This window comes from Empidonax traillii, unplaced genomic scaffold (assembly GCF_003031625.1).
Source record: "Empidonax traillii isolate 1590-97213 ecotype Southwest subspecies unplaced genomic scaffold, ASM303162v1 scaffold1166:size242162, whole genome shotgun sequence".
Taxonomy (NCBI): Eukaryota; Metazoa; Chordata; class Aves; order Passeriformes; family Tyrannidae; genus Empidonax; species Empidonax traillii.
The window spans coordinates 198246-210779 of record NW_020956359.1 but is presented as its reverse complement, the minus strand read 5'-3'; the positions used below and the strand labels follow the sequence as shown (position 1 = coordinate 210779).

Below are 12534 nucleotides of genomic sequence, written 5' to 3'. Positions count from 1 at the left end.
GGGGGGTGCTCGAACCTCCCCTGCACGGCTGGCGCTCGATGGTTTCCTCTCGGAAATAAACATCACCCTTTTGTTTTGTTTTGATTCTTTTTTTTTTTCCTCCAGTTCCTCCCAAGTGCTGAAAAAATGTCCGGTTTTCTGGAGAGCTTGAGGTGCTCGGAGTGCGTGGACTGGGGGGAGAAGCGGAACACCATCGCCTCCGTGGCCGCGGGAGTGCTGGTACTGCTGTGCTTGCCCTGCTGTCGGGCCTCGTAGGTGTAGTCAGCTGTCAGGAGCTAAAGATTATTAGAGCTTGGAAGGCTCCTCTTCCAGGTAACAAAGTGGCAGGATGAGAGGAAAACAGCCTCGAGTTGTGCCGGGGCAGGTTTAGGTTGGATTTCTGCGAAAATGTCTTGGCTGAAAGCATTGGAACAGGCTGCCCTGGGCTGTGGTGGAATCACCATCCCTGGAAATGTTCAAAAAAATGTGTGGATGTGGCACTTGGGGACAGGGGTTAGTGGTGAACGTGGTGCTGTGTTAGTGGTTGGGCTCCACCACTGTGGAGGGCTTTTCCAACCTGAACACTTCTGAGAAAAGGAAGAGCAGGGATACATTTTCCTTGTAAGTAGCAGCAAAGTGAAGAACAAAATCTGTTCTGGCTTCCTGCATCCTAAAGCTTCATGTCTCTAAAGCTTCACAGGGTAACAGCTGGAGTAGGGAAATCTCTGGCTTTGCATTCAGGCTTGTTCCCCAGCCAACAGCAAAACTAGTTATACCATCACTTTATGTTGGAGATTGTAACAATGATTTTATATATTAATGTTATGTACTTTAAGCCATATTCCTTCTTTCTTCCCCTAGTTTTTTACAGGCTGGTGGATAATCATAGATGCAGCTGTGAAATACCCCAAAGTGGAAGACTTCAACCACTCCTACCACGCCTGTGGGGTTATAGCCACCATTGCATTCCTGATGTAAGGGCTTGGTCAGAGCTACACACACTTTGTGCAGTTAATAAAAGGCTTTAAACGGAGGAGATTTATCCCGTTTTCTCCTGTTTTCATTCCTCAGGATCAACGCGGTGTCCAACGGGCAGGTGCGGGGGGACAGTTACAGCGAGGGCTGCCTGGGGCAGACAGGTATGGATCTGGGAATCCACTGGGAATGCTGTGCCAGGGGGTGCTTTGTGTGCCTGCTGCGTCCCAGGGGTGCTCTGAGACAAGAGCCAGGGTGGCCACGCTCAGCTACAGGCACCAAACATCCCTCTTTGTCTCGTTCCAGGGGCTCGGATCTGGCTGTTCATCGGCTTTATGATGGCTTTTGGATCCCTCATTGCTTCCATGTGGATCCTTTTCGGAGGCTACGTTGTTAAAGGTAAGGCCTGACCCGTTTTTGGAAGTTTAAAACATTTTAAATGACTGTTGAATTTTAGAGCTTATTTTTAGACAGTTTGTAGGCAGTCCCAGTTTGAATGTATTGGTTCCCTACACACCACTATTCCATACTATTATTAATACTGGGAAGGATTTTATCTACTTCTAAGTCACGAACATCTAACTACCCTCTAGAAATACAGGTCTTACTCAACTGGGAACTGGACAAATATAATTAAACTGCTGCAGTTTTATGGGAATAATTCCCTGGGTGAGCATTTATTCCCAGAACCAAAATTACTGAGTTTGTGAAGAATGCTCCCAGACCAAGATATGCTAAATTAGCAAAAGGAATGAGATGTGCTTTAAAATCACTCCCAAAAAAATTTACAGCCATTTTTTTTTTCTTGTGTTAGAAAAACCAGTGGTATACCCAGGAATAGCTGTGTTTTTCCAGAATGCATTCATCTTCTTTGGGTAAGCCCACCTTCCTTCCGATTTGCTCCCTGAAATCACGTTTTTTAAAATAAGAGGGGTCTGATTTGCTCCATTATGTGCCTTTATTCTATTTTAAACAGAGGACTGGTCTTCAAGTTTGGTCGCACGGAAGATTTGTGGCAGTGAAGTCCCCTCTGCAGGTGCCCTGGCCAGCCTGGGTTTTAACTGCACACTCCCAGCATTTTGTAAATCCATTTTTGTAAACCGTGACCTTCCATTATGTCGAAAGAGAAATCAAGGAAAGCTGAAAGCACTCAAAATTCCAGCTCTGTTCTGTTCGATTTTTTTTTTTTTTTTACTCTTGTACGTCCACTTAAATGTCGTGATTTTTTTTTTTTTTTTTTGACAAAATGTAAAATTGCTACAAGTAACAGTGGAGTCACTTTTCTGATATGTTTGCTACAAATAAACAGGATAATGGAATATGGATGTATTTAACCAGCTGTTTCTATGACATTATTTACAAAGAAAAACTTACTAAAATGCTTTAAAACAACTTTTTAACGTGTATTTATTAAATATTTCCTATATCTGGATAATATAACCATTTCTTCAATTTCAAAGCTTATTGGTGTGTGGCTTTTCTTGCATAATATAGAACTATGTTGGGTTGTTTTTTTTTTTTACCCTTCCCTGAATATTTGTGTTGCACAGGTTATGTTTGGTTGGTTCCTGGGAGGTTGAGAAAGGGAAGGACACAAGCTGGGCCTGGATCAGATGCTACTCACATGGTGAGTTAACTGTGAGGTAACACTCTGTGTGTCCAGGCTGGTGGAAGCTGTGGGCAGCTCATTAGCACATCACTGCCTCTTTTGTGACCTAGAAATAAAGAAAACTGGCCCTTCCTCTGCAAGGAATGTGTCATGACTTGGGACTGTCTCCTTTCTGTAACTGTAGGGATCTGCTTTGCTCAACACCTCACGGATGAATGAGGTCAGTGAGCATCAAAGAGCAGCCTGGTCCTCACTGTCACGTGTTCCCTCATTCATTTTTAACAAGCCTGCTGAACAAACAAAAACAAGCACATTTTTTCACTTCTTTATTAGGTAAGCATTTTAGAAAGAGGTTTTTTTTCTGTGTCAGCTATTTTGGAAACGAAGGAAAAACACCGAGGATCCACAATCCACCCACAAACAAGGGTTCACTTGCACAGACAATCCTCTGTGTGATTAGGCCCCAGAGTCCCCTGCTTGTCTTGGAATAAGACACTTCCAAAATTGGGTCTTGGCATTGGTTTCAGGCAGCTCTGAGGATTGTTCCCTCAGTCCCCTCAGGTGGCAGCTGACCCTGTGGTGGTACAGGCTGTCCCTGCACAGACACTGAGGTCTGCTCTTATTTTAGATTTGGCAGCAAATACCAAATTGATTTCAAGGGGGCACCATCCACAAGCAGAACAATTGAACTTCTTGCCATCTGAACTTCCAAATAGCCCGAGCCAAGTAATGACAGATTTGTCTCCAAGCAGTCAGGGAACTCAAGGAGTTCAGTCTGGCAGGATGCAGAGTTTGGCCCAGATCCAGCTCACTCATCAAATCCTTGCTTAACAAGGCCTTCAAGAGAATCAATTTAGCTTAAAAACACATACTTGAGTACTTTTCTAGGTAAGAAGTGCTTCTTGGAAAGTTACACTTTGAAATACATCATTTTGGCTTTTTTTTTTTTTTAACCTTGGGAGCTGAAAATAGTTTAAAGTTTTCAAGCATTTGGATTGATAAGCCCTTACAACCATGACTGCAGTCAACTTATATATCTTATTTAAGGTAAGACCAACAAAGCAGAAAAGCTAAATGCAAGTTTGCATCTGTGAATTTACACTCAGTATCTTTTGAGAATAACTAGTTTAATACTAATTTTTCGTGTCTCCATTGGGGATGGCTTTTGTGGGCCTGGGAACTGGTGGTATTTCAGAGCTCTTTCAGCCCATCACAGCTACTCATTTTCTCTAGTGACAAAGAGGAAAACCTTATCTTGGTTCAGCTGGGATCTTCCGCTCAAAATTCCACAGCCAAATGGGGAAACTGTGAAGACAAACATTCTTGTATCAGGACATTTTTTGTGTGAAATCATTGTACAAAAAAAAAAAAAACCCACTGGAGAACCTGATTAGAAGATTATTTTCATCCATTTCTTTTTTCTATAATTCAGACACAGCATCTCGATGAGCACCTAAAGGTGCCCAAAGCCTGTCTGTGTTAGTGCATCAAACAAAATCAGCTGTGAAACGCAATATCCCCTTTTTTTTTCATATGTTCAATTCAAATACCTGAAGTTCTTCATCAAGGTGCTAAATCTACTCTCACACAGGTAATTTTACATTTAAACTTACCTCCCAATAAAACTGGTCTTCGAAGTACTTGGATACAGGGATGATCTTAAGCAGTCTGGTGTTTAAGATAAAACCTACTTGTAAAAACAGATATATCCAATATAAACATCAGGGAAAAGGGAAGATTGTGTGTAAATAAAGGTATCCAAATCCAACACAGATCAAAATACAAATTCAGAACTAAATGCTTCAGCAGAGCCCCTTTACTCTGACCTTTAATACAAAGAGAGAAGCTTGCCAGGATCAAGGCCTGTGATATTAAAAATTAATTACTTTAGGTAAAACCCAATTAAACAGCCTGCTAGACTCTAAAAAATACATCAAAAATATCAACTTCTTGCATGAAAAAGGCCTGTGTGTTCAAAACAATCTGGCTTGTCAGCATTGTTACTTGGGTTTTCAGATGGACACATCTCGATTTTTAAACAGTTGGTTAAGCACTGAATGTTTGGTTCTTTTAGCTGAATCATTTTAGAGTGCAATTTTCATCAGCCATTTCTGGTTTACCCAGGACAGAATTAACAGCTCTAGAAAAGCAGCAGCTGCCACAAAACAGAACATCACGTGGGAGCCACGTGAGCCCTGCTGATCCCAAACCACTCCTGATCAAAGGCCTGGTGCTGGAATGATGCAGCCACTGACGTTAGTGCATCTCTGCACATGCACGCCAACCAGCATGAGAAGTGACAGGCCCTTAAATAGCCTTTCCTGTCACTAAGACAATACCCAAATGTAAAAATATTTTCATCTTCCCACATCTCTCCTCCGTGAAATGTGAGGGCAGCTGTTAAGCCTTGGTTAAAATAAACCTGAGCACTGAAAGAATGGTGCTGCTTGGGTTATGGATGTGCAATGCACCTCTACTTCAAAAGGCTGGCTGTGAAGAGTCCCTGCCGTTCGTGTTTCTGTGACAGAAATTACTTATTAAAAATAATTTACCCAGAGAAACTTGCCCTGAGGAAATACGACGAAGTTACTGGAACCCGTGTTTCAATACCGACCTGTGATAAAACCTGTAATCAAGGCAAGGCTGATGGTCTGGCAGAAGGCACCAACGTGAAGGAGGACCAAATAACCCAGACTGAAAAGCAAAACAAGTGTTTCACCTCTTACAGTTGCTGAATTCAGCATCAGGACTGCGAATGAGCCTGTATCTAAACAGTATTTTACATCAAAACCTCTTATCAAAACTCTGTTAAGTCTCAAATCTCTCTGCAGTTGCAGTTCAGTGTTTTAGGAGACCCTACCAGAAAACTAATACAGACTTCAGGGGACATATTTTGTCCCTAGAAACCATCATTGTGGTACTAAGACTTTGTTTCAGTAAGAACATGAGGCTCTCATGCTGCACCTCTGGTTTCTGCCTCCCCTCTATTTGCACACAAAGCTCCTCAAAACACCTCAAAAAAGAGTCTTGGAAGGAGGCACATTCCCAGCTTTCATCTCCCATTTCTGCTGTATTTAATATCAAATAAAAAGGGAGACAGAAAAGAGGACCCAAAACTGATACAATAGTTTTCATCCAAAGTCTGCTCAACTCTCAAAGCTTTTTTACTGACCTTTTGGACTTATTTTGGGTTATCTGGTATAAAACCATTTATCTGTGATGCCACTCAGGCTCTCTGTCTGTATGAGAACTCTTCTCAGGGCACACTGCAATAATGATCATTGAAGCTTATTATTATTATTATTATTTAATAGCAAGAATTTACATACCTTGATGAATTAGTCCATTCTCTTATGACTAAGAGAACAATCTGGGCAAGAGCTCCAAGCATAGCAGGCAGGCCAAAGGTGAAATGAACTCCAGAGGTATCATGAATTTTGAGAGGAGGATTCAAGCATCTCTGGGAAGAAGGAAAGATTTAACTGATGCACAGGAACACAAGTTGATAATTGCATATTGTCTGTTGCAGACCTAGAGAATTTGCAGGTTGCAATCCTGCACTCTGCTCAAAACGCCTCGGGCTTCTTAGTTTTAATCTCTTTGAAAAAGAGGTTTCCCTTGAGGTAATCCTACATTGGAAAAGAAGTTTATACAGCTTACACAAAAACAAGTTCGGGTTTTGAGCACTACCTGTAAACAGTGAGATCCTAATATGGTGGTGGCACTGCCAAGCAGCCCCAAAATCATGGCAATCCAAGGATGGCTGATCATCTGTGCTGTAAAACTGACGGTGACCCCCCCAGCCAGCGCTGCACTGTGGATATGAGTCTGCAAAATAAAACCAGAACATGGAGTTAAGGGACTTTTTTATTTAGTGATAAAACAAGGGGGAATGGCTTTGAACTGAAAGAAGGAAGGTTTAGATTAAATATTAGGAAGAAATCCTTCCCTGTGAGGGTGGGGAGGCCCTGGTACAGGTTTGCCCAGAGAAGCTGTGGCTGCCCCATCCCTGGAAGTGTCCAAGGCCAGGTTGGAAGGGGCTTGGAGCAACCTGGGCTAGTGGAAGGTGTCCCTGCCCAGGGCAGGGGGTGGAACAAGATGGGCTTTAAGGTCCCTTCCAACCCAAACCTCTCTGTTACTCTCTGATGACTGTCAGGCTGAAAGCCTGGACTTGTTTTTAGTTAACAGCTGTTCTACTATCAGTGTATTCCTGAGATTAACAGAAAAATCTTCTCCATGCAGAGGTTTTCTCTCGTGCCTTACCATTCTGAATTTCCCATCCTTTGAGGTCAGAGCAGACAACATGAAGGCAGTTACAGCACTCACTGCAAGGGCAAAGTAGGTGTTGAGGACTGCTTGGCTCCTGGACTGAGCGAGCAGGGAGTTGAAGCTTGGCCAGAACACCCAGAGGAAGACAGAGCCTTGGGAACAAGGACAAGAAACTCTCACTACCTGCTCTAAACCACAGTGAATCCATCACATCTGGAGGGCCCACAGTTTGCACTCGCTGGAATTCCCAAACTGCAAAGGAAGGAAAGCAGGCAGCCCTGAGAGGCACCTGCTCCTCAGCTGGAAGTTCTGCTCCTTTTTATGGAACTGTGGAGTTACTGCTCAAAACCAGCTGTGAGAGAGTGAAAGCCAGGGAGGAAGGGAAACACCTCCCATGGTACAAACCACTGTAAAAACACCCACAAGTGCACTTTGGTGTGACTTTTGCCTTGGCTGCCAGTACAACTGGTACTGGTTGTCTTGTCTCCTGCCAGGGTTTGAAGAGAAATGAGGATGAACTGAATAATAAGAACAGAATCCTCTCCACCTCTTTGATGATTCTTCCCAAGAAATTTGCCTGCTCAGTTGCTCCTCTCTACCCAAGCTACCTCAGGAATTATTCAAGAAATAACAATATAATTACTCCAAATAGCAAGCTGCACTAAAATTATAATGAAGGTTTAACAATGTCTTGATGAATTAGATGAAAATACTGATCCTGAATTCTCCAGCAAACAGGAACTCCAGGAACACAGAAGAGCAGCATTTAAACTTCTTTTGCCTCAACTGGGCAAAGACTGACTAAGAATTTGACTCTGTGGACCCCTGCAGGAAGATCTTAGTTCAGCTGGTGGCAGTTACACAGTGGAAGTCAAGGTAATAAAGAAACCAAATTGCTCCTGTAAGAAAAAAGCTGGGACTCCCATACCTTCAGCCTGTCCTCACTCAGATCCTTTCTCGTGGGCCTGCCTGTATCACACTCCCCACCCTTCTCCAGGCCTTTATCTTTTCATTTAACTTTACCAGGCAGGGACTGCCTTTTTATATCTCTGCACACCACCTTGGAAAACACAACTGAGCCCCAGCCAGGAACTGTGAGCTCCACCGAAATACAAGCTCTGACCTCAGCTTTGGCACACAGGCTCCTCCACATAGCCCAGAGGGGACAGCTGGGCTGTGACAGGGAATGGTTCACCTGGAGAAGGAACAGTCACCCTGGCACAGCCTCTGTGCTGAGGCTGACAAAGCAAACTGAGCCCCAGCCGTTGCAGGAGTGGCCTGGTAGGGGACATGCTGAGACTCAAACCAACCCACTGCCAGACACCACCAGCCACAGCAGCAGTTTTCTATGCCTGGCTGATTCACACCTGCATTTGGGATTCAAAACCTTCAGCCTGCTGTGCCCAGCCCTCCTCCAAAAACCTCCCTTATGTCCTCACTGCAACCTCTTCTTCCAACCCTAAGACTTACCCAGCATTGAGAACAAGTCTGACTTTGGGGTGCTCCTGTTCTTGTCCAGCCTTGGGGAGGGCTCAGGGAAACAGGAGGTGGCTGCCAGCCCAAAATAGGCTCCAAAAAGGTACACGTGCATCAGGCTGAGATGATCTTCCACCTGTATCAACAGAACATTCAAATTTGTGGTCTATTTAAGGCCAAACAAAGCCTTTGATGCAGTTCCTGATACAGCTGTTCGCGCAACCTCCCTATAAGCAACTTATTTTCAAGGCCAAATGCACTGCACCCCAATCCATCAGATCACCTCACCCTTCAAGGCCAAAAAATACAGACATAGAGATATAGAGTGTGCAGGGTTTGGAGTGGGATGTCCTTAAGTGTAACCCTAAAGTCAGACTTCATCTCTTAATGAAAACACAGCCACGACCTGAGATAAAACCCCCCCGATGTTCCCGTCAGCAGAGCACCAGGAAAGCAACAAGAAAAGGCAACAGTTCCAAAGTTCCCACTGAAATTTTCTCCCATGCATTTGGAAATCACGCTGCAGTACCTCCAGGTACCTCCTGTTGATACATCTGCTCACATAGAAGACCATTAATTCCACAAGTGTCATCACAATTAACTGCAGGAGGTTAGTCTTCCCAAGAACAGCTCCAGTGGAGATGGCCACAGCTGTCATGCTGATAACAGCCTTTGCTATGCTGCAAGAAAAGAAAGAAAAGGAAAAAATAACTCTGTATCAGGATGGCAGCAGGGCCAATGACACACAGTAAAATGCATTAAAAACTCAAAGCCTTCTAAAATGTCTGCAAATATGACTGTTTATTCCCAAATAGGTCCATATAACAAGGCATTAAGCTCCATAAAGAGCAATCAGCAGTTCTGGATTACTCCCATTCTAACATGAACTGATTACCTTTTCAGAATACCTTCTTGTGCCTCTAGATGAAAGAAAACTAATAAATCTTCTAGCAACACAGAGCACTGGACACCAAGCACAATGATCAGGAGGTTGAATCCAGTGCTGCTAAAGCCATATCTTCTCAGAACCATCAGGAAAAAGCCAAATCCAAAAATCACCATGTGGTTGACATCTTGAAATTCTGCACGACAGAAAAGACCGAGACAGCGGTGAAATTATCAATGCAGGCTGGATTTCTGGTTTAAAAAAAAAAAATCAATTAAAAATCACAATTAACCAAGAAGCCTTCAGGTAAAAATTCCAAGTACTTGCAAAGAATTCCAGAGCTTTCTTCCTAATCCATAAGTAATCAAAAAACCAATACCCTTGATCCTGAATTTTGTTTTAGAGTGATCTGAATGGATACCATAGCATGGAAGTTGAGGAATAAAAAAAAAGCACAACAGAAATGAAGGACATTTAGCAAGGAAATTTGGACATTCAGTTTTCCTGAGGTGAATTTAAAGAGCTTAAGTTGAAATTTTTCAGGGAGAGTTGCTGTGAATGAGCGCTGATCCATTCCTCGAGGGCATTAGGGGAGAAAAGAGTTACAAAGAGAAACCTGTGCAATGCCCTCATAGGAGGAACAGAAATTGCAGGAACAGTTTAATCTGGAAACCAGCACTATTGCACTGAAGGGAAAGGCTGTCCCAGGTGGAAGCTCTTGGATCTGTAAGCCTGGAATCATCCCTGGGACCTGCTGACAGTCATATTCTCACATGGTTGTGCTGGTTTGGTTCCTCCAGCAAAACACCAAACTGCTGGTGAAGTGGGTCTTGGTTCGCAGCCACTGCTTCGATGTAAATGAATTCCCACCGTACCAGGCGAGGTGGGGTGTTCAAAGGGCAGTCAAAACGCTCCTCACTGAATCCCACCAGGGATTATCCCTCCCTTCCCAGCAAGGCTGCCAAGTCTTACCTGGGTAGGAGAAGACCAGCCAGTCCAGAAAATTTAGTCTTAAGAAGAGGAAGTAAGAGCGGACGAGGAACAGAGCTTCCAGCAGAAGGATCAGCCAGGGAACGCTGTTTCGGAAGTTGAGGTAGTTGGAAGACATCGTGCACTCGACTACATCGGCCACAAACACGTTGATATATGCTTTTTCCTATAAAAATGTTTCAGTAACCTCAAGTAGATAGCGAAGGAGGTTTTGGGGGGGCAGGAATAAAAACTCAAATGGAGATAAAACCCCAGGAGGCGTCGGCGAGGGGCAGTTCCTTATCTGTGGCACGTCAGGCACCCCAATTTACCACAGCCGACATGGACTGAACTCAAGAAGTGCTTGTGAACGGGGACATATCCAACTGCCAGTGCTGCCAGGCTCCAGGACACCTTCCATGCTCCAGGACACCTTCCATCCAGGGCTCCAGCTGCTGGTGAGCCCTGCAGCTCAGCTAAAAGGCAAGAAAGGACTCCCAAGAGCAGGATGTTGTAATTTATGCAAAACCATTAATTATTTACGTTGCCGGTGTCCACCCTGGACCCAATTCCCTTCATGGAAAGGTGGGCAAGGTCCTGTTGAGATGCTCAGTGTGATTCTACAGCTCTGCAGCCACATCCTCATACCTGATGAATCCAACTCCGAGCCAGAGAATCGGGAATCTCTGGACGCGTCAAGAAGATGAAGCACTTCCTCTGCTACTTGTGAGATCATCCAGTTCCACCCCTTGCCACGGGCAGGGACACCTTCCACCAGCCCAGGTTGCTCCAAGCCCCGACCAGCCTGGCCTTGGACACTTCCAGGGATGGGGCAGCCACAGCTTCTCTGGGCAAACTTGTGCCAGGGCCTCCCCACCCTCACATGGAAGAATTTCTTCCCAATATCCCATCCAACCCTGCCCTCTTTCAGTTCAAAGCCATTCCCCCTTGTCCTGTCACTATTTGCCTGTATAAAAAGTCCCTCTCCCTCCTTTTTATAAGGCCACTTTAAGCACCAGAAAGGAACATTTGTATCCCCTCAGTATCCACTGGGCTTCTGGTAAACTGAACCCTCTTTGTTCAGGCTGTTCAGACGAAAGGATTTTAACCACATCTCAGACTTTCTGCTTTGGGGCCATTACAAAACCGAGTGCTGAGCTGGGACACCAACAGCACCCAGAAATGGGTATAAATGTGCCCAGAAATGGGTATAAAGCCACCTGCTGGTGACAGAAACAACTACCAGACAAAAATAAAAGCAGGAAAATCCCAGTACACCTAAACTTCAGGACATTCCAATCTGCCAAAGAATGACTGCCGTTCCACCCAGGAAAGAAAGCCTCTTGGAGCAACCTGGGCTGGTGGGAGGTGTCCCTGCCCATGGCAGGGGGTGGCACTGGATGGGCTTTGAGGTCCCTTCCATGCCAAAGCATCCCGGGGACTCTGCGTTCGTAAATTAGAGCTCCACCACCAGGACAACACCCCTATGACTCAGCCAAGGGCCGGGCAGCCTCCTGAGGCAGTTTCAACGCTGTTTTGAGCCCCGCACTGCTCAGACTCGGCCCAGCGGCCCATCAGCCTCAGGGAGGCCCGGCAGGCCCACGGCCCAGCCCAGTCCCGGGGCACTGTCACCAGCCGGGCCGGCCGGGGCCCAGCCCGCGTTCCGGCCTCCCTCAGGCGCGGCACCGCCTCACGGCTGGCAAAGACCGAAGGGGCTGCGGGGAGAGGCCTCTGCAGGGGTCGTAAGGAGGACGAGGAGAAGCCCCTGCCGGGTTTCGAACCCGCGGCCCCGGGGGCGGCGCCGCTGCCCGGCCGTGACTCGGCAGCGGCAAGGACCCACCCGGCCCCGCCCCTCACTGAGCGCCCGCCCCCTCCGCAAAGGCCGCCCTTAGGAACTGCCCTCTCATTGGCCGAGCGCCGGCTCCTCCCGGCCTTTGATTGGCCTATCCCCATCCTCAGGCCTCGCGTCCTGCGCTGCGATTGGTGATCTGGCCTGTCACTCAGCTGCGTGAGCTGCTTAGTGGCTGGAGGGGCCCGTCCGTCACCCCTCGGGGTTATTTTGCCCCCGGCGGGCCGTTGGCACAGGCCGCGCTGTGCGGGTGGCACAAACTGCCGCCGCTCGCCTTTGCACCTGCGACTTGGCGTTCTCTTCCCCAGCAGCCGATTTGCCGGGGAGCTGTCAATCAAGCGTGAGGGGCGGTGCCTCGGGGCTACGGTGACAGAGGAAATTGGGCCCTCCTTCTTCCGTTTCCGAGTGGATGGCTGAGCTGTCCTTTTATTTTTGTGCTCCTCTTCCATTGGGCAGCTTCGCTGTCGGTCAGCACGCGGGGCGGGAGCCAGCCCGGTAGGACAGTGAGTGGGCGGAGACCAA

General features: G+C 46.2%; 3 protein-coding genes across 5 annotated transcripts in view; 2 read left to right on the top strand and 1 right to left on the bottom strand.

The window, feature by feature from the left end:
- The window catches only part of TMEM50A (transmembrane protein 50A), a 3088-nt gene extending 800 nt beyond the window's left edge, over positions 1–2288 (top strand). For all 3 annotated transcript variants that reach the window (XM_027905563.1, XM_027905564.1, XM_027905565.1), the window contains exons 2-7: positions 106–219; positions 841–953; positions 1051–1118; positions 1261–1353; positions 1769–1829; positions 1931–2288. In XM_027905563.1, coding sequence (XP_027761364.1) covers positions 127–219; positions 841–953; positions 1051–1118; positions 1261–1353; positions 1769–1829; positions 1931–1976 — 474 coding nt within the window. In that variant the 5' untranslated portion in view covers positions 106–126 and the 3' untranslated portion in view covers positions 1977–2288. The remainder of the gene's footprint in view (positions 1–105; positions 220–840; positions 954–1050; positions 1119–1260; positions 1354–1768; positions 1830–1930) is intronic.
- Positions 2289–2711: 423 nt separating this feature from the next.
- On the bottom strand, positions 2712–10874 carry RHCE (Rh blood group CcEe antigens). The gene is made up of 10 exons (XM_027905561.1): positions 10167–10874; positions 9204–9390; positions 8838–8988; positions 8303–8444; positions 6827–6984; positions 6254–6391; positions 5893–6023; positions 5178–5257; positions 4177–4250; positions 2712–3868 (listed from the first exon to the last, which is right to left on the bottom strand). Exons 1-10 carry the CDS (start codon positions 10300–10302, stop codon positions 3842–3844), a joined length of 1224 nt encoding a protein of 407 aa, XP_027761362.1. The 5' UTR covers positions 10303–10874; the 3' UTR covers positions 2712–3841.
- A 471-nt stretch (positions 10875–11345) lies between these two features.
- The window catches only part of MACO1 (macoilin 1), a 30024-nt gene continuing 28835 nt past the window's right edge, over positions 11346–12534 (top strand). Inside the window, exons 1-3 of the mRNA XM_027905567.1 lie at positions 11346–11349; positions 11720–12146; positions 12469–12507. Of these exons, the coding sequence (XP_027761368.1) occupies positions 11346–11349; positions 11720–12146; positions 12469–12507 (470 nt within the window). The remainder of the gene's footprint in view (positions 11350–11719; positions 12147–12468; positions 12508–12534) is intronic.